The 18,686-nt window shown below is 45.7% G+C and overlaps 1 protein-coding gene across 5 annotated transcripts in view; it reads left to right on the forward strand.

The window, feature by feature from the left end:
• The window catches only part of myo6a (myosin VIa), a 265,925-nt gene that overhangs the window by 63,801 nt on the left and 183,438 nt on the right, over nt 1-18,686 (forward strand). For all 5 annotated transcript variants that reach the window (XM_070889988.1, XM_070889986.1, XM_070889990.1 and 2 more), the window contains exon 2: nt 12,145-12,290. In XM_070889988.1, coding sequence (XP_070746089.1) covers nt 12,174-12,290 — 117 coding nt within the window. In that variant the 5' untranslated portion in view covers nt 12,145-12,173. The remainder of the gene's footprint in view (nt 1-12,144; nt 12,291-18,686) is intronic.

An 18,686-nucleotide genomic window follows, 5' to 3' on the forward strand; every position in this document is an offset into this window, starting at 1 on the left:
CGTCCCCTGGCTTAATGGTAATGGTCGAGTGAGGGATATGTAGGGCCATGAGGTTGCAGATTGTGGTGGAATACAATTCTGCTGCTGCTGATGGCCCACGGCGCCTAATGGATGCCCAATCTTGCGCTGCTAGATCTGTTCTGAATCTATCCCATTTAGCACAGTGGTAGTGCCACACAACATGATGGAGGCTGTCCTCAGTGTGAAGACAATAATTGCATGGTCACTCCTACCAATATTGTCATGGACAGATGCATCTGCGACAGGTAGATTGGTGAGGTCGATTAGGTTTTTCCCTCGTGTTGGTTTTCTCACCACCCGCTGCAGGCCCAGCCTGGCAGCTATGTCCTTCAGGACTCGGCCAGCTCAGTCAGTCATGGCACTACTGAGCCACTCTTGGTGATGGGCATTGAAGTCCCCCACCCAGAGTACATTCTGTGCCCTTGCTATTCTCTGGTTCTTCCAAATGGTGCTCAATATGGAGGAGTACAGATTCATCAGCTGAGGGAGGGCGGTAGGTGGTAATCAGTAGGAGGTTTCTCTGCCCATGTTTGACTTCATGGGGTCCGGAGTCAATGCTGAGGACTCCCAGGGTCACTGCCTCCTGACTGTATACCACTGTGCCACCACTTCTGGTGGGTCTGCCCTACTGATGGGACAGGACATACCCAGGGGTGGTGATAGATGAGTCTGGAACATTGGCTGTAAGGTATGATTCTGTGAGTATGACTATGACAGGCTGTTGCTTGACTAGTCTGTGGGACAGCTCTCTCAATTTTGGCACAACTCTCCAGATGTTAGCGAGGAGGACTTTGCAGGTTGACTGGGCTGGGTGTGCCGTTATCGCGTCCGAAGCTGGTGCCGAGATCGATGCCGCGTGGTCCGTCAGGTTTTATTCTTGTTTCTTGTAGTGGTATTTTTTTACAACTGAGTGGCTCGCTGGGCCATTTCGGAGGGCAGTTTCGAGTCACGCACATTGCTGTGGGTCTGGAGTCATATAGGCTAGACCGGGTAAGGACGGCAAATTTCCTTCCCTAAAGGACGAGAGTGAACCAGATGGGTTTTTACGACAATCCGGTAGTTTCATGATCACCATTACTGATACTACTTTTTTTAATTCCAGATTTTATTTAATTCACTGAATTTAAATTCTCCAGCTGCTGTGGTGGGGTTTGAACTTATGTCTCCAGATTATTAGACTACTGATCCAGTAAAATAGCCACTATGCTAACATTGGTAGAAAGAATGAGGAGAGGAAATAGAAACTAAAGGGTACAATCCTAAAGTGGGTGCATGAACAGAGAGACCCGGGGTTATATGTGCACAAATCATTGAAGGTGGCAGGGCAGGTTTAGAAAGCGGTTAACAAAGCTCACTGGATCCTGGGCTTCATGAATAGAGGTATCGAGTACAAAAGTGTGGAAACTATGATGAACCTGTAGAAAACACTGGTTTGGCCTCAACTGGAGTGTTGTGTCCAATTCTGGGCACCGCACTTTAAGAAGGAAGTGAAGGCCTTGGAGAGGGTGCAGAAAAGATTTACAAGAATGAGGGACTTCAGTTGCGTGGGTAGACTGGAGAAGCTGGGGTTGTTCTCCTTAGAGCAGAGAAGATTGAGGTGAGATTTGATAGAGGTGTTCAAAATGGTGACGTATATGGACAGAGTAGATCGAGTGAAACTGTTCCCATTGGCGGAAGGGTCGAGAACCAGATTTAAGGTGATGGACAGAAGAACCAAAGGCGACATAAGAAAAAACGTTTTTACGCAGCGAGTGGTTAGGATCTGGAATGCACGGCCTGAAAGAGTGGTGGAGGCAGACTCAATCACTGCTTTCAAAAGGGAGTTGGTTAAGTACCTGAAGGAGAGAAATTTGCAGGGCTATGGGGAAAGGGCGGGGGGAGTGGGACCAGCTGAAGAGCTCTTGCAGTGAGCCGGCACGGGCTCGATGGGCCGAATGGCCACCTTCCGTGTTGTAACCGTTCTATGATTCTAAGAATCTTCTATGATTGCCTTATGCGTTCTCCAGATAAAGTTGTTGCTATGGCAACCAACTTGCACAACTACCGAGTTTATAGTTCTTCCCATCTTGCTTCCGTTGAGGACTCCATTCACTTCTCCCAGTTTCTCCACGTTCTGTTGATAGCAGAGCTTCTGCAATGTCCTCCTTTTTGCTCAGAATTCTCCCCTGCCATGGTAGACAGACCCGCGACTGAGTCCACCCTGTTTTCTGTGCTTTTGACCTTTCTGCTCCCAGATCCGTGGTTGGGTCTCCCTTGTCCTAACCGTCCACCCTGTCAGCCTCTGATTTGAAAGATCATCTGATATTTTCACCAGCTCCAACATGATCCCACCACCAAACACATCTTCCCTCCTCTCAGCTTTCTGAAGGGACGGTTGCCTCCACGACACCTTAATTAATTCTACGATCGTCCCTACTACTTTGTTGTCTACCCCTGGCACCTTTCCAATTGAGGGCAGGAGATGCAGTACCTGCCCATTCACCTCCCACAGCACTGTCCAGGGCCCCAAATACTTCTTGCGGGTGAGACAATAATTTGCATGTATTTCCTCCAAACTAATATAGCGTTTGCCGCTCACTGCGGTCTCCCCTACATGTGTGACCCCAAGCTTTACTTGACACTCCAGTTGTGGGTCCCACTTGCAATTTTGACATCTGTTTTTGACCTTTACACTGTTCCAATGAAGCTCAACGTAAGCTCGAGGAACAGTACCTCATCTTTCTGCTCGACGTTTTGCAGTCCTCTAGCCTTAATATTGATTTTAAAAACTTTTGACCTTAACTTCAACTCCCAAGAAGTGTTGAATGTGGGATGGGTGTGCTAGTGTTTTTGCAGTTGGAGGGCAGGAGTGGGTTAGTGCAGAACCAATGTTACAAAAATAAGTCTGATTCATGTTATTTGATAAAAATTGATTAGTGTTATTCCTTTGTATTGTGTACTTGTATCCACAGCATAACTAAGACTGCCTATTCCACCTCTAACATCGCCTGTCTCCACACTTATCTCAGCTCATCTGCTGCTAAAGCCCTCACCTATGCCTTTGTTACCTCTAGACTTGACTATTCCAATGCACTCCTGGCTGGACTCCCACGTTCTACCCTATGTAAACTAGAGGTGATCCAAAATTCGGCTGCCCGTGTCCTAACTTGTTCTGCTCACCCATCACCCCTGTGCTCGCTGACCTACATTGACTCCCGGTTAAGCAACACCTCGATTTCAAAATTCTCATCCTTGTTTTCAAATCCCTCCATAGCCTTGTCCCTCCCTATCTCTGTAATTTCCTTCAGCCTCATAACCCCACGAGATGTCTGCGCTCCTCTAATTCTGGCCTCTTGAGCATCCCTGATTATAATCGCTCAACCATTGGTAGCCGTGCCTTCAGCTGCCTAGGCCCCAAGCTCTGGAACTCCCTGCCTAAACCCCTCCGCCTCGCTACCTCTCTTTCCTCCTTCAATATTGTCCTTAAAACCTACCTCTTTGTCCCAGCGTTTGGTCACCTACCCTGATTTCTACTTATGAGCTCGGTGTCAAATTGTTTTATCTCCTAATACTCCTGTGAAGTGCCTTGGGACGTTTCACTACGTCAAAGGTGCTATATAAATACAAGTTGTTGTTTGAGTGCAAGACAGGTAATTTGAATTGAACAAGAGGTATGTGTACTTGTTGTAGCTTGCTTCCCACTGAAGTCCTTGCTGGTATGCACTTGAAGCTAACGCCATGAGAACTGAATTTGTTTGTATCAGAACAAGAACATATTAGTTCAGATTCAGTGTGTGCTTTTTTTTGTTTTGTTTCCAAGAACAAAAAGGACAGTGCAGACCACATGGGATCTGTGGCTTCATATTTTAGTAAATGTACAACCGGTTACTTCAGGCGACTATTCCATTTTGCAATTTAGAATGGAAAGTTGTGGAAAATGTCATTGTTGGTAATTCATGTAGAATTGGTGCTGTTCACATGAAGCAGTATTATCATGTAAGTAGCAATGTGTTAGTGTTAGCTGAGATAACGGAATGGCCTGGAATTGCCTGCTTTATAAACACGACTGTCCCATTGCTGCATGAGAATATCCTGCTTTATAAACTCTACCGTCCCATTGATTGCTGCACCATAATATCCTGCTTTTTAGGGCTCAGTTTTCCCCAGTGATTTGTGCCGTTTTTTTTGAGCAGGCTGCACTTTTTGGCCTAAGTTGAAAAACCACAGTTTCCTCAATCAATTTGCACCAATGTAACTCCGATAGTTATGATTTTTTTTAGGGCAGCTTTTTTTCCAGCCAAAGTGGGTGTAACCAGCCACCTACGGCAATTCTGGCCATTTAGGGAAGTTTGGCCAGCTGAGAGTTACTCCAGTTCTGCTTAGGCCAGCGTATGTGGCCTCTCCAGAAAAACCTTCCTGAGAGTTAAGGGAATCGGCGCAGAAGATGCCCGGACACACCAAAAGAATTGAAAAAACACACAACAGCAACTTAGCTCCAAGCCCGCCCGAAGGCTGTCCAGTGTGAGAGATAGAGACACCTTCGGGCGGGGTTGGAGCTAAGTTGCTGCTGTGTGATTTTCAATTCTTTTAATGTGTTGGGAGCTGGCTGTGTGCTTCACTTTGCAGCCTCAGCTCGCATTGTGTCCCCGGTTACCATGGCAGCCTGTCCTTTTTGGCGCAGATCGAGGCTCCACCCCCAAAACTAAAGGTCGGGTTACGCCGCGCCAAAATGAAGAAATCCAACGGGGAAACTTAGAATTTTTTTTTTGCCGTACTTAGGCCCAAAAAATTAGGGCGTAACTCTTCAAGTATGCCAAAAAAATGCTTTGGGGAAAATTGAGCCCATAAACACCGCTGTCCCATTGATTACTGCACCAAACATCTTGCTTTATAAACTATACTGTCCCATTGATTACTGCACCAAACATCCTGCTTTATAAACGCTACTGTCCCATTGTTGCACGAGGGTATCCTGCTTTATAAACTATGCTCCCTATCACTGTACTAGAATAATCCACTATATAAACCCTAGTGCCCTATTGCTGTTACCTTCTTTAAAAACCCAACTGCCCTAGCGCTGTTATAGGATAGAAAGACTTGTACAGTATTTCTATCGCTCCTTTCAAAACCTCAGGATGTGCCGAAGCGCTTTACGACCAATGAAGTACTTTTTGAAGTCTGGTCACTTGCAATATAGGAAATGTGGCAGCCAATTTACACACAGCAAGCTCCCATAAACAGCAATGTGATAATGACCTGATAATCTGTTTTAGTAATTATTGAGATAAATATTGGCCAGGAGATCGGAGAGAACAACCCTGCTCTTCAGCCCCCTCACTGTTGGATACTAATAAGTTCACAATGTTGTATAAAATGTTTCATGCTAAATTTTTGGTTAATTTTAAAGTTTCATGCAGCTAAGAAAATTGATTCTGCAGTGCCAGATGGGCTGGTGTCATTGCAACAGTAATTGTGTCTTTGCTTCAAAACCTGATGAAGTGTCTTATAAAACATGTTACCATGATATGCTAATCACAGGAAGGAGATTATTGCCCTAGAGAGAGAGAGTGCAGAGGCGAGGAACAGTAATGATTCTGCTGTCACGATTATGCGATCAGGAAAGGTTGCATTGGAGGCAGTTCAGAGAAGGTTCATTAGGTTGATTCCTGAGTTAAAGGGGTTGTCTTATGAAGAAAGGTTGAGCAGGTTGGGCCTGTACTCATTGGAGTTTAAAAGACTGAGAGATGATATTGAAATGTACAAGATTCTGAAGGGGCTTGACAGGGTAGATGCAGAGAGGATGTTTCCCCTTGTGGGGGAATCTAGAACTAGGGGCATAGTTTCAGAATAAGGTCGTCCATTTAAAACGGAGATGTGGAGGAATTTCTTCTGAGGTTCGTGAATCTGCGGAATTCTCTTCCCCAGAGAGCTGTGGAGGCTGGGTCATTGAATATATTTAAGGTGGAGATACAGATTTTTGAAAGATGGGGAAGTCGAGATTTATGGGGAGTGGGCAGGGAAGTGGAGTTGAGGCCAAGATCAGATCAGCCATGATATTGAATGGCGGAGCAGGCTCGAGGAGCCGAATGGCCTACTCCTGCTCCTATTTCTTATGTTAAAGTTGGGCGTTAAGTTCATAAATGGAATTGATAAAATGGATCCGGGCAAATTGCTCACTGTGCCAAAGTGGGCACAGCTAATAATCCGGAAGCTGGAAGTAAGATTGGAAACCAAGCACAACTACTGCACTGGAAAGACGATATCACCGGAATTGAGAGACAAGAGTGAAGGAATTGAGGGATATCGTGAGGAGGCAACATTGATCTAGGAAAAGGAATGATTGCTTTTGCATCGAATTATGTTTTGCTCTTCCCAAACAATATTGTGTTCTTATGAAGCTGTATTGTTTTCTCAAATACGAGAAACCGTGCAGGCTCTTTTATTAGATACTATTCTTATCAGCTGCAAAGCTTAGCCTAACAACGTAATTGTCACATTTGGGGAGTTGAGCACACAAATCTAGGCTGTTACTCACAGTGCCGTGCTGAGGGAGCACTGCACTTTCGGATGAGACGTTAAACTGAGGCCCCGTCTACTCTCTCGGGTGGACGGAAAAGATTCCATGGCACTATTTCGTAGAAGAGCAGGGGAATTATCCCCGGTGTCTGGCCAATATTTATCCCTCAATCAACATAACACAAAAACAGATTATCTGGTCATTATCACATTGCTGTTTGTGGGAGCTTGCATGTGTGCAAATTGGCTGCTGTGTTTCCCACATTACAACAGTGACTACACTTCAAAAGTACTTCATTGGCTATAAAGTGCTTTGAGACATCCGGTGGTCGTGAAAGACGCTATATAAATCCAAGTCTTTATGTTTCAGACTGTTGTCCTATGGAAGGAACTTGGTACCAAAGTATATTGAAATGAAGGGGTTAGATTTGGCTTTTTTTTAATTCGTTCCAGGATATGGGATTCACTGGCAAGGCCAGCATTTATTGCCTATCCCTAATTGCCCATGAGAAGGGGCTGGTTTGCTGTCTTCTTGAATTGCTGCAGGCCGTGTGCTGAAGGTACTCCCACAGTGCTGTTGGGGAGGAAATTCCAGGATTTTGACCCAGCGACGATGAAGGAACGCCAATATATTTCCAAGTCAGGATGGTGTGTAACTTGGAGGGAAACGTGGAGGTGGTGGTGTTCCCATGTGCCTGCTGCCCTTGTCCTTCTCGGTGGTAGAGGTCGCGGGTTTGGGAGGTGCTGCCGAAGAAGCCTTGGCGAGTTGCTGCAGTGCATCTTGTAGATGTTACACACTGCAGCCACGGTGCGCCGGTGGTGGAGGGAGTGAATGTTGAAGGTGATGGTTGGGGTGGCAGTCAAGCGGACTGCTTTCTCCTGGATGGTGTCGAGCTTCTTGTGTTGTTGGAGCAGCACTCATCCAGGAAAGTGGAGAGTATTCCACCACACTCCTGACTTGTGCCTTGTAGATGCTGGAAAGGCTTTGGGGAATCAGGAGGTGAGACACTCGCCACAGAATACCCAGCCTCTGACCCGCTCTTGTGACCACAGTATTTATGTGGCTGGTCCAGTTAAGTTTCTGGTCAATGGTGACCCCCCAGGATGTTGATGGTGGGGGAATCGGCGATGGTAATGCCGTTGAATGTCAAGGGGCAGTGGTTAGACTCGCTTGTTCGAGATAATCATTGCCTGGCACTTGTGTGGCACAAATGTTGCTTACCAATTATCAGCCCAAGCCTGAATGTCGCCCAGGTCTTGCTGCGTGCGGGCACAGACTGTTCCATTACCTGAGGAGTTGCGAATGGCACTGAACACTGTGCAGTCATCAGTGAACATTCCCACTTCTGACCTTCTGATGAGGGAAGGTCATTGATGAAGCAGCAGAAGATGGTTGGGCCTAGGACACTGCCCTGAGGAACTCCTGCAGCGATGTCCTGGGGCTGGGAGGATTGATTGCCAACAACCACAACCATCCTCCTTTGTGCAAGGTATGACTCCAGCCACTGGAGAGTTTTCCCCCTGATTCCCATTGACTTCAATTTTACTTGGGCTCCTTGATGCCACACTTGTCAAATGCTGCATTGATGTCAAGGGCAGTCACTCTCACCTCACCTCTGGAATTAAGCTGTCTTGTGTGCATTTTTGGACCAAGGTTGTAATGAAGTCTGGAGCCGAGTGGTCCTGGCGGAACCCAAACTGAGCATCGATGAGCAGGTTATTGGTGAGCAAGTGCCGCTTGATAGCACTGTCGATGACACCTTCCAGCACATTGCTGATGGTTGAGAGTAGACTGATGGGGCGTTAATTGGCCGGATTGGATTTGTCCTGCTTTTTGTGGACAGGACATACCTGGGCAGTTTTCCACATTGTTGGGTAGATGCCAGTGTTGTAGCTGTACTGGAACAGCTTGGCTAGAGGCATGGCTATTTCTGGAGCACAAGTCTTTAACACGACAGCCGGCATGTTGTCGGGACCCTTAGACTTTGCTGCACTCTAGGACATAGTCGACGTATTTACTGAGGTGTACGAAAGCATGGGCCTCACGCTAAACATCCATAAGACAAAGGTCCTCCACCAGCTTGTCCTCTCCGCACAGCATTCACCCCCCCCAGTCATCAAGATCCACGGTGCGGCCCTGGACACCGTGGATCACTTCCCATATCTTGGGAGCTTCCTATTAACAAGAGCAGGTATCGACGACGAGATCCAACACCGTCTTGTGTGCCAGTGCAGCCTTCGGCCACCTGAGGAAGACCAGGCCCTCAAAACTGCCACCAAGCTCATGGTCGACAGGCCTGTAGTAATACCCGCTCTCCTGTATGGCTCAGTAGACACCTCAAATTGTTGGAAAAATATCACCAACGATGTCTCCGAAAGATTCTACAAATCCCCTGGGAGGACAGACGCACCAACATCAGCGACCTCGTCCAGGCCAACATCTCCAGCATTGAAGCACTGACCACACTTGATCAGTTCCGCTGGGCAGGCCACATAGTTCGCATGCTAGACACGAGACTCCCAAAGCAAGCGCTCTATTTGGAGCTCCTTCACGGCAAATTTAGCGGAAAAGTTACAAGGACATTCTTAAAGCCTCCCTGATAAAGCGCAACATTCCCACCGACACCTGGGAGACCCTGGCCAAAGACCGTCCTAAGTGGAGGAAGTGCATCCGGGAGGGCGCTGAGCACCTCGAGTCTCATCGCCGAGAGCATGCAGAAATCAAGCGCAGGCAGCGGAAAGAGCGTGCGGCAAACCTGTCCCACCCACCCTTTCCCTCAACGACTGACTGTCCCACCTGTGACAGAGACTGTGGTTCTCGTAGTGGACTGTTCAGTCACCAAATAACTCATTTTTAGAGTGGAAGCAAGTCTTCCTCGATTCCGAGGGATTGCCTATGAAGATGATGATCTAGTACGCTCAGCTGCTTCTTGATATCATGGAGTGAATCGAATTGAAGACTGGCTTCTGTGATGGGTACCTCAGGAGGAGGCTGATCTGGATCATCCACTTGGCACTTCTGACTGAAGATGGCTGTAAACACTTCAGCCTTGTCTTTTGCACTTGCGTGCTGAGCTCTGCCATCATTGAGGATGGGGATATTCATGGACTTCTCCCGCTAGTTGTTTAATTGCTGACCACCATTCATGACTGGATGTGGCAGGACTACAGAGCTTTAATCTGATCCGTTGGTTGTGGGATCGCTTAGCTCTATTTATAGCATGTTGCTTCCACTGTTTTAACATGCATGTCGTCCTGTGTTGCAGCTTCCCCAGGTTGGCACCTCATTTTTAGGTACGCCTGGTGCTGCTCCTGGCATGCTCTTCTACACTCTTCACTGAACCAGGGTTGGTCCCTTGGCTTGATGATGCTAGTCATTTCAGAGGACAGTTAAGAGTCAACCACTTTGCAGAACTATGAGGAGACAGACAGATTGCAGAAGTATGAAGAGATGAGGCAAGACGGTTTGTGAAATAATGCCTCTTGCATATCACTTAAGCCAATAGAAGTCCACTGAGTCAGGTCCCCAGCCCATGACATCAAGGTGATTTCTCTTGTCTCTGACATCATGTTGAGCCAATAAGAGTAAATATCTTATCCGAATGGAATGAGTTTGTTGAGAAAAACCTAGAATCGTTTAAAGTGATGCCGATTTGATGGTAATGGGCTTGGGTAATTCTTACAGAAGTTTATTAACTAAATAAAAATAGCTGTTTATTTCAGGAGGATTGCCATTAATTTATGATTTAAGTAAAAGAAACAAAATACGGTTGCTTCAAAATTTATTGGAGAGAATTGAAAAGAATGCATTAAGAATTATGAATGTAATATTTAAATGGAATATGGTTGATCAAAATGTATTCATGTGACAAAAGGAAGGAGTATTGCTGAATTAATGAAGGATGCAGGAAGAGGGCCAGGAATACTTTTTAAATAACTTTTGAGCTAGGCCTCAGGCTGGCTGGTAATATTTTTATATCTTTGTTGCTGAGAGTTGGGTTGAAGTGGTGCTGGGAGAGAGGCGCTGCTTGGGAGTAGGGCAGGTGTGGGAATTCGCTGTTGGTGCTTCCCTTTAATAACACCGTTGCCATTTTAGTGCAGTACTGACAGAGTGCTGGGTTGTCAGAGGTGCCGTTTTTCAAATGAGGCATTAAACCGAAGCCCCAACTGCCATCTCTGGTGGATGTAAAGGATTACATGGCACTATTGGAAGAAGAGCAAATTCGGTTTCCTGATCAAGTTATCCCTCAACTATTTTTTTTTAAAAAAGCAGATTTTCTGGCCATTGCTGTTTGAGGCAGCTTGCTGTGTACAAGTAGGCTGCTGTGTTTTCCCACATTATTCCATTGATTTAGTTGTTAAACTTCTGTAAGAAATGTCCAAACCCATTACTATCTCATCACCACAAAATTTTAACAACTCTCTTTTTCCAACAAACTCATCTTTTTGTCACAGCGATATTCCTCAGTGTTTCAAAAATAACCTGCGTTTATTTTTTAAAATTATTTATTTACATGATGTTTTTCATGATTTAAAAGTAACTACTTGGTGCTAGCTAGATGTTTCTCAAGCTACACAAGATATTTTGTCATACAATTGCGTATCTTTGGCTGCTTATTAATGTGATTTTGAAGAAAAAAGTTAAGTTTAAATGAAGATAGACTCAAAATTCTCATTCTCTCCTTCAAATCTCTACATAGCACCATCCCACCCTACCTCCCACAGTCTCCTCCATCCTTGAGCACCTTTCACTTGTCCAGCATCACCCTGCTCCTCATTCTCCACTCCATCATCCATGATCATGGCTTCAGCCACTATGGTCCAGTTTCTGGAGCTCCCTCCATCATTGCCTCTTCACCCTGTCTCCTCCCTTTCAAAAGCCTCAGTTTGAAAATTTATCTTTGATTATTCCTGCCTCCCCTCCTAGTCTCTCTTCTCTCTCTCCATTCTTCCAGCTCGCGTGCTGGGAGCTCTGAAGCACTGCTGTGACCGTGGGATGTGCTACAGAACAGCAAGGTGTCATCATCATAGGCAGTCCCTCGGAATCGAGGAAGACTTGCTTCCAATCTTAAAATGAGTCCTTAGGTGGCTGAACGGTCCCAATACGAGAGCCACAGTCCCTGTCTCAGGTGGGACAGATAGTCTTTGAGGGAAGGGGTGGGTGGGACTGGTTTGCCACACCCTCTTTCTGCTGCCTACGCTTGATTTCTGCATGCTCTTGGCGATGAGACTCGAGGTGCTCAGCGCCCTCCCGGATGCACTTCCTCCACTTAGGGCGGTCTTTGGCCAGGGACTCCCAGGGGTCAGTGGGGATGTTGCACTTTATCAGGGAGGCTTTGAGGGTGTCCTTGTAATATTTCCTCTGTCCACCTTTGGCTCGTTTGCCGTGAAGGAGTTCTGAGTAGAGCGCATACTTTGGGAGTCTCGTTTCTGGCATGCGGACGATGTGGCCTGCCCAGCAGAACTGATCAAGTGTGGTCAGTGCTTCAATGCTGGGGATGTTGGCCTGGTCGAGGTGTAAATCCAACAAGGCACCATAGCCTTTGAATTGTCACTGATGTTTGTGAGTTGTGTGTCATGTGTTTAGAAAAAGTGTAAACTCAGTTTTGCTCTTTATTTTTCAACCAGGGAATTGTGGGTAGTTTGTAAAGCCTACCATGGAGGACGGGAAGCCTGTGTGGGCCCCACACCCGCTGGATGGGTTCCAGTTGGGTTCCATCATTGACATTGGCGCTGACTCATTAACGATTGAACCTTTGAATCAAAAGAGCAAGGTGAGTGTCATACTGATTTATATCAGCTATCTTTGGCCTGTTCATTGAGTTTCTTTTTATATAAAAAAGCAATCCTGCATTTTCTTCAAACGGTTGGGGTAAATTGTCTCCATAGCAACGTTGACTGTACTTCAAAAAATAATCCATTCATTAGTTGTGAATTGTTTTGGGATATCCTGAGTGCGTGAACAGCAATATGTAAATAGAAGTTCATAATTTGTAGATAAGAACATAAGAATTAGGAGCAGGAGTAGGCCATTCGGCCCCTTGAGCCTGCTCCACCATTCAATAAGATCATGGCTGATCAATCTACCTCAACTCCACTTCCCTTCCCTGCACTATCCCATATCCCTTGATTCCCTTAATATCCAAAATTCTATCAATCTCAGCCTTGAATATACAAAGACCGAGCTCCACGGACCTCTGGGGCAGAGAATTCCAAAGATTCACCACCCTCTGCGTGAAGAAGTTTCTCCTCGTCTCAGTCCTAAATGGCCGACCCCTTATTCTGAGACTGTGACCCCCTGGTTCTAGACTCCTCAGCCAGGGGAAACACCCTCCCTGCATCTACCCTGTCAAGCCCTGTAGAAATGTTGTATGTTTCAATGAGACCGCCTCTCATTCTTCTAAACTCTGGAGAATATAAGCCTAGCGGGATCTAATAGTCTACAGCGTTGCACGTGCAATATGCAGCACCTCGAGTGCCATGGACTGCCAGGGTGCAAGTTCTGCCCCACACTCAGTTGAGTGACTGATTCTTTCAGAGGAGGGCATTGAAGTGGCACTCGTCGAGCTGTCATGTTTCTGTCTAGCACATTACGCCACAGGGTCTAACTTGAAAATGTTAATCGCACCTCACCCCCGTGCAAATAAAATTTTGTAGAAAAGGACTTTCCTCAGTAAATTGGAACCCATTGGGCCTGGTCTCTGTGAAGCTCGAGTGGATTGAAGCATCATGTTGATGATGGGGGCAGAACAATTAATTAATGACGTTGATTGCATGAAATTACTTATGCAAATTGCACTGAGATGCTTTTACAATAATACTTGGAAGATTTCAGTGTTTTAGAAGACGAAGCTTTCACTTATTACCCCAAGCCCGCCTCTTTTTGGTACCTTGGACCACACCCCCATACTGTCTCCAAGACAACGGAAGTAGCTGGCAATATACTGTCACAGAATGAAAACAAAGGTTTCTCCTCTAGCCGTCACTTAAATAAAGCCTTTATACAAGTCATAGTCGCACAGGAAGAATCTTGGAACTGCCTATAAATGCCATCAGGATTTCACTATTTGTGTGCCGTGTTAATCACAGTCATTGGGGGGAAAATTGCGGTCGGAGGCTTCCTGCGGGCAAACGCCTCCGACTGAAAACATTTTTACAAAAATACCCTGTGGTCCCGGAGGAACGTAGGATTGCGGTCAGAGGCCTAGTTTCGCAGTCGAGCGTACGGGAACATCGTAGGTGTATCCTGAGATCACATGGGCCTAGACCACCAATCATAATGTAGTATTCTCATTCATAGTAATGGGAACTCTGAGCTCCGAGCTCCCATTACTATCAATGAGAATACCCCTAAAATCAAATAAAATACAAACATAAATTTTAAAAAAACACTTAAAAAAAAAAAAAAATAAATTAATAGAAATCGCATTAAATTAAATGTTTGAGAAAAATTTATTTTTTAAAAATTAAGTGTTAGAATTAAACTTGCCTTCATAGACAGGGTTTTTAATGTAAAAATAAGTAATAACATTTAATTTTTCTATGTTTTAAAACTGTTATGCTGGTAAAAGTAGGCTATACGCTTGCTTTTACCAGGCGTAAGAGTTTGAAGGACATTCGCTGGGCAAGAGTTGAGCAAATAGCTCAATATCTCTCGCGCGGATGTCCTTCTCCCGGGGATGCATGCGATCGGTCAAAAGAAATTTTGAGAGATTGCATATGCTGGTTCTTGGCGCATGTGCATCGTACGCATGGACCCGAAGAGGCCTCAAATTTCGGGTAGGCCGCAAATTTCGGGCCATTATCCAGTGGAAACTGTATCAAAGAACACCTTGGTTGCTTTGTGTTCAGGCTGCAGTTCAACTGCTAGCCCTATAATAGAACTCATCTCTTGGTTATGATCTTGTAATCCTATGTACCTTCCAGTAAGAATGATTCTGTGCCCGCTGGCCACTGTTGTGGAGAAGGGCTCCATATCTCTATTGTCCACAGGCAAACTGTGTTGACAGTGACCACTAATTAGTTCATTTGTTGGAGAGCTGGGAGCTCAGATGTGACCGGCTGCCCTCTTTAACAATGCACTACCTTGAACTCTTACACACTGTTCACATTTCCTGTTGTATAATATTTCTTAACAAGAGTTGTTGAGGGTTTTATTATCAACTTCAGTGCTGAAAATGTTGTGTTAATCCAAATATTGACTCAATTGTGTTTGGAGATGGGGAAAAGGTCATCCTGAATAGAAGAGCATTGTTCTGTGAAGAGGTACCAGCAGCTGCTATTTGAATTATAGTCAGAATTCCTGACTCCCACTAATCATTAATCCGTGACGTGTTTTCACTTATGTAATCAGACTGTTCGCAAACTAGGCAGCATATTTGACCCTGAAATGAGCTTTCGACCACATATCCACAGCATAACTAAGACCGCCTATTTCCACCTCTAACGTCTTCCGTCTCTGCCCCTGCCTCAGCTCATGCGCTGCTGAAATCCTCACCCGTGCCTTTGTTACCTCTAGACTTGACTATTCCAACGCATTCCTGGCTGGCCTTCCACGTTCTACCCTACATAAAGGAGAGGCGATCCAAAACTCGGCTGTCCGTGGCCTAACTTGCACCAAGTCCTGCTCACTAATCATACCCTGTGTTTGCTGATTCTATGATTCTCCAGCAGTTTGTTCGGTACTGATGAGTTGCTAACAGTCCCCTTCCCAATCCCTCAGCATTTCCAACGTTAGAAGCTGCAGCACAGGGAGCATGGTGGCGCGGACAAGGGTCTGCAGGACACTAATCCCCCCACGATATGGCAAGGATCTGCCAGGCACTGCGAATCTACAGCAGCCATCTCTCTCTCTACAGGTTGTCCACATAGCAGATCCCATTCCTCCTTCCCTCAACAACAGTAACTTCTATTTATATAGCGCCTTTAACGTAGTGAAACGTCCCAAGGCACTTCACGGGTATATTATGCGATTAAAAATTTGATACTGAGCCACATAAGTAGAAATTAGCATAGGTGACCAAAAGCTTGATCAAAGAGGTAGGTTTTAAGGAGCGTCTTGAAGGAGAAAAGAGGTAGCGAGGCAGAGAGTTTTAGGCAGGGAGTTCCAGAGCTTGGGGCCTGGGCAACAGAAGGCATGGCCACCAATGGTTGTGCGATTATAATCGGGGATGCTCAAGAGGGCAGAATTAGAGGAGCGCAGACATCTGGGGGGGGCGGGGTGGCGGGGGGGGTGGTGGAGGCTGGAGGAGATTGCAGAGATAGGGAGGGGTGAGGCCATGGAGGGATTTGAAAATAAAGCTGAAAATTTTGAAATGGAGACTTTGCACAACGGAAAACAATTAGGTTGGCAATGAACTGGGAAACCCAACAAACAGAAAATGTATTGAACACTCATCCTGTTGGCAGGACCCCAGATTTAGGCACCATCTCAAGTGAGGGCAAAAATAAGAATGAATACTGCAGGGGTGATGGCCAATCCTGGGATGTTTGGCTCATCCGGATTACTCTTCATACAATGTCCAGTTTGAAAAGGACACCTGCAAATAATGGTCCCTGAGGTTCCCTAATTCACATGTTTCACTGTATTTGATAAAAAGCAGTGGCGTTCTCCCTGGTGTCCTGACCAATATTTATTCCTCAACCAACATTACTAAAAAAAAAACAGATGATCTGGTCAGTCTCATTTTGCTGTTGTGGGATCTTGCCATGCACAATTTGACTGCTACATTTTCCTGCATTACAACAGGGACTACACTTCAAAAGTGCTCCATTGGCTGTTGCGCACTTAGGGATGTCCTGAGGGCATGAAGGGAAGTGAATAAATGACGGCTCTTCCTTTCTTTGAAATAAAGGCATATTGAAGTGAAAATGTTGGCAGAAAATGTTGGTATACGATTGCACCGCTCCATAAAGTGGAAGATTGTGAGTTGTGCCCGTGCAATAAATTCTTTCTTGGGGACACCGAATGCAGACGAGATGTGTAATCACTGGGGAGATGTATGGGGAGGGGAGCAGGAACAGTCAAGACCGAGTCAACCTACCAGTGACACCAATGACCAAGCAGTTCAGGGGTGAAGTCCTTGTCCTAATTTGGGGAAGGCCCTAAAAAAGGTGGACGAAAAATTAGTTTGTCAAAGACCCGAGAGAGTGGAATCATTGGCGGAGAACTGGCCAAACTTTCCATCGACTGTAGTGTGCTCAGAGACCAGACTTGCTGATTCCAGTTCTTGAAGTGATCTGTATTTCATTTTCTTTTATTTAGAATTTACAGTACATAAACAGGCCAGTCACCTCAACTGGTGTTTATGCTCCAAGTGAGCCTCCTCCTACCCCTTTCATCTAACTGTATCAACATTCCTTTCTTAAGTGTTTATCTAGCTTCCCCTTAAATGCATCTATACTATAAAAACATAAGAAATAGGAACAGGAGAAGGCCATACGGCCCCTCGAGCCTGCTCCGCCATTTAATACGATCATGGGTGATCCGATCATGGACTCGGGTCCACTTCCCTGCCCGCTCCCCATAACCGCTTATCGGTTAAGAGACTGTCTATTTTTGTCATAAATTTATTTAATGACCCAGCTTCCACAGTGTTCTGAGGCAGCGAATTCCACAGATTTACAACCCTCAGAGAAGAAATTTCTCCTCATCTCAGTTTTAAATGGGCAGCCCCTTATTCTAGATCATGCCCTCTAGTTCTAGTCTCCCCCATCAGTGAAAACATCCTCTCTGCATCCACCTTGTCAAGCCCCCTCATAATCTTGTACGTTTTGATAAGATCACCTCATTCTTCTGAATTCCAATGAGTAGAGCCCCAACCTACTCAACCTTTCCTCATAAGTCAACCTCCTCATCTCTGGAATAAACCGAGTGAACCTTCTCTGAACTGCCTCCAAAGCAAGTATATCCTTTCGTAAATATGGAAACCAAAACTGCACGCATTATTCCAGGTGTGGCCTCACCAATACCTTATATAGTTGTAGCAAGACTTCCCTGCTTTTATACTCCATCCCCTTTGCAATAAAGGCCATTGGCCTTCCTGATCACTTGCTGTACCTGCATATTATCCTTTTGTGTTTCATGCACAAGTACCCCCAGGTCCTGCTGTACTGCAGCACTTGGTAATCCTTCTCCATTTAAATAATAACTTACTCTTTGATTTTTTTTCTGCCGAAGTGCATGACCTCACATTTTCCAACATTATACTTCATCTGCTAAATTTTTGCACACTCGCCTCGCCTGTCTATGTCCTATTCGCCTCAGCTACTCCTTGTGGTTCTGAGTTCCATGTTCTAACCACTCTCTGGGTAAAGAAGTTTCTCCTGAATTCTCCATTGGATTTATTAGTGACCACCTTATATTTATGGCCCCTAGTTATGGTCTCCCCCACAAATGGAAACATCTTCTCTACAGCTACCCTATCAAATGCAGTAGTTCAAGAATGCGGCTCACCACCATTTCAAGGGCAATTAGGGATGTGCAATAAATGCTGGCCTTTCCAGCGATGCCCACATTCCAGAAAGTATAAAAAAAATAAACCCACAAAACCTTTCCTAATCTTGAAGACCTCCGCATTCTCTTTTCTCGAGAAAAGAGCCCCAGCCTGTTCAATGTTTCCTCTTTTTTTTCCACCGGCTTTGTTAAGATCATCAGTATAAGTGCCGCACCTCCTCTGAAAATAAGGACTTGTTCAGCTTGTGACGAGACAGGGTCATCAGTGAGCTACCACAGGGCGAGCTACTCATCTACCATAGACTTTAACTCTAGAATTGGCTCCGATCATGAGATGTGGCCGCTTTGCATCAGCTGCCATGGAGTGGGGCAAGTGAACGACGGTGGGCAAAGACTACTGGAGCTCTAGGGGCCATCGAGGATTGTACATTCCCAATACCCACTCCCAACTCTCTCACCCAGCGAGGATTGTGCATTCCCAACACCCACTCCCAACTCTCTCTCCCAGCGAGGATTGTGCATTCCCAATACCCACTCCCAACTCTCTCATCCAGCGAGGATTGTCTATTCCCAACATCTACTCCCAACTCTCTCATCCAGCGAGGATTGTGCATTCCCAACACCCACTCCCAACTCTCTCACCCAGCGAGGATTGTGCATTCCCAACACCCACTCCCAACTCTCCCACCCAGCGAGATTGTCCATTCCCATCACC

Source organism: Pristiophorus japonicus, chromosome 9 (genome assembly GCF_044704955.1).
Source record: "Pristiophorus japonicus isolate sPriJap1 chromosome 9, sPriJap1.hap1, whole genome shotgun sequence".
Classification (NCBI taxonomy): Eukaryota; Metazoa; Chordata; class Chondrichthyes; family Pristiophoridae; genus Pristiophorus; species Pristiophorus japonicus.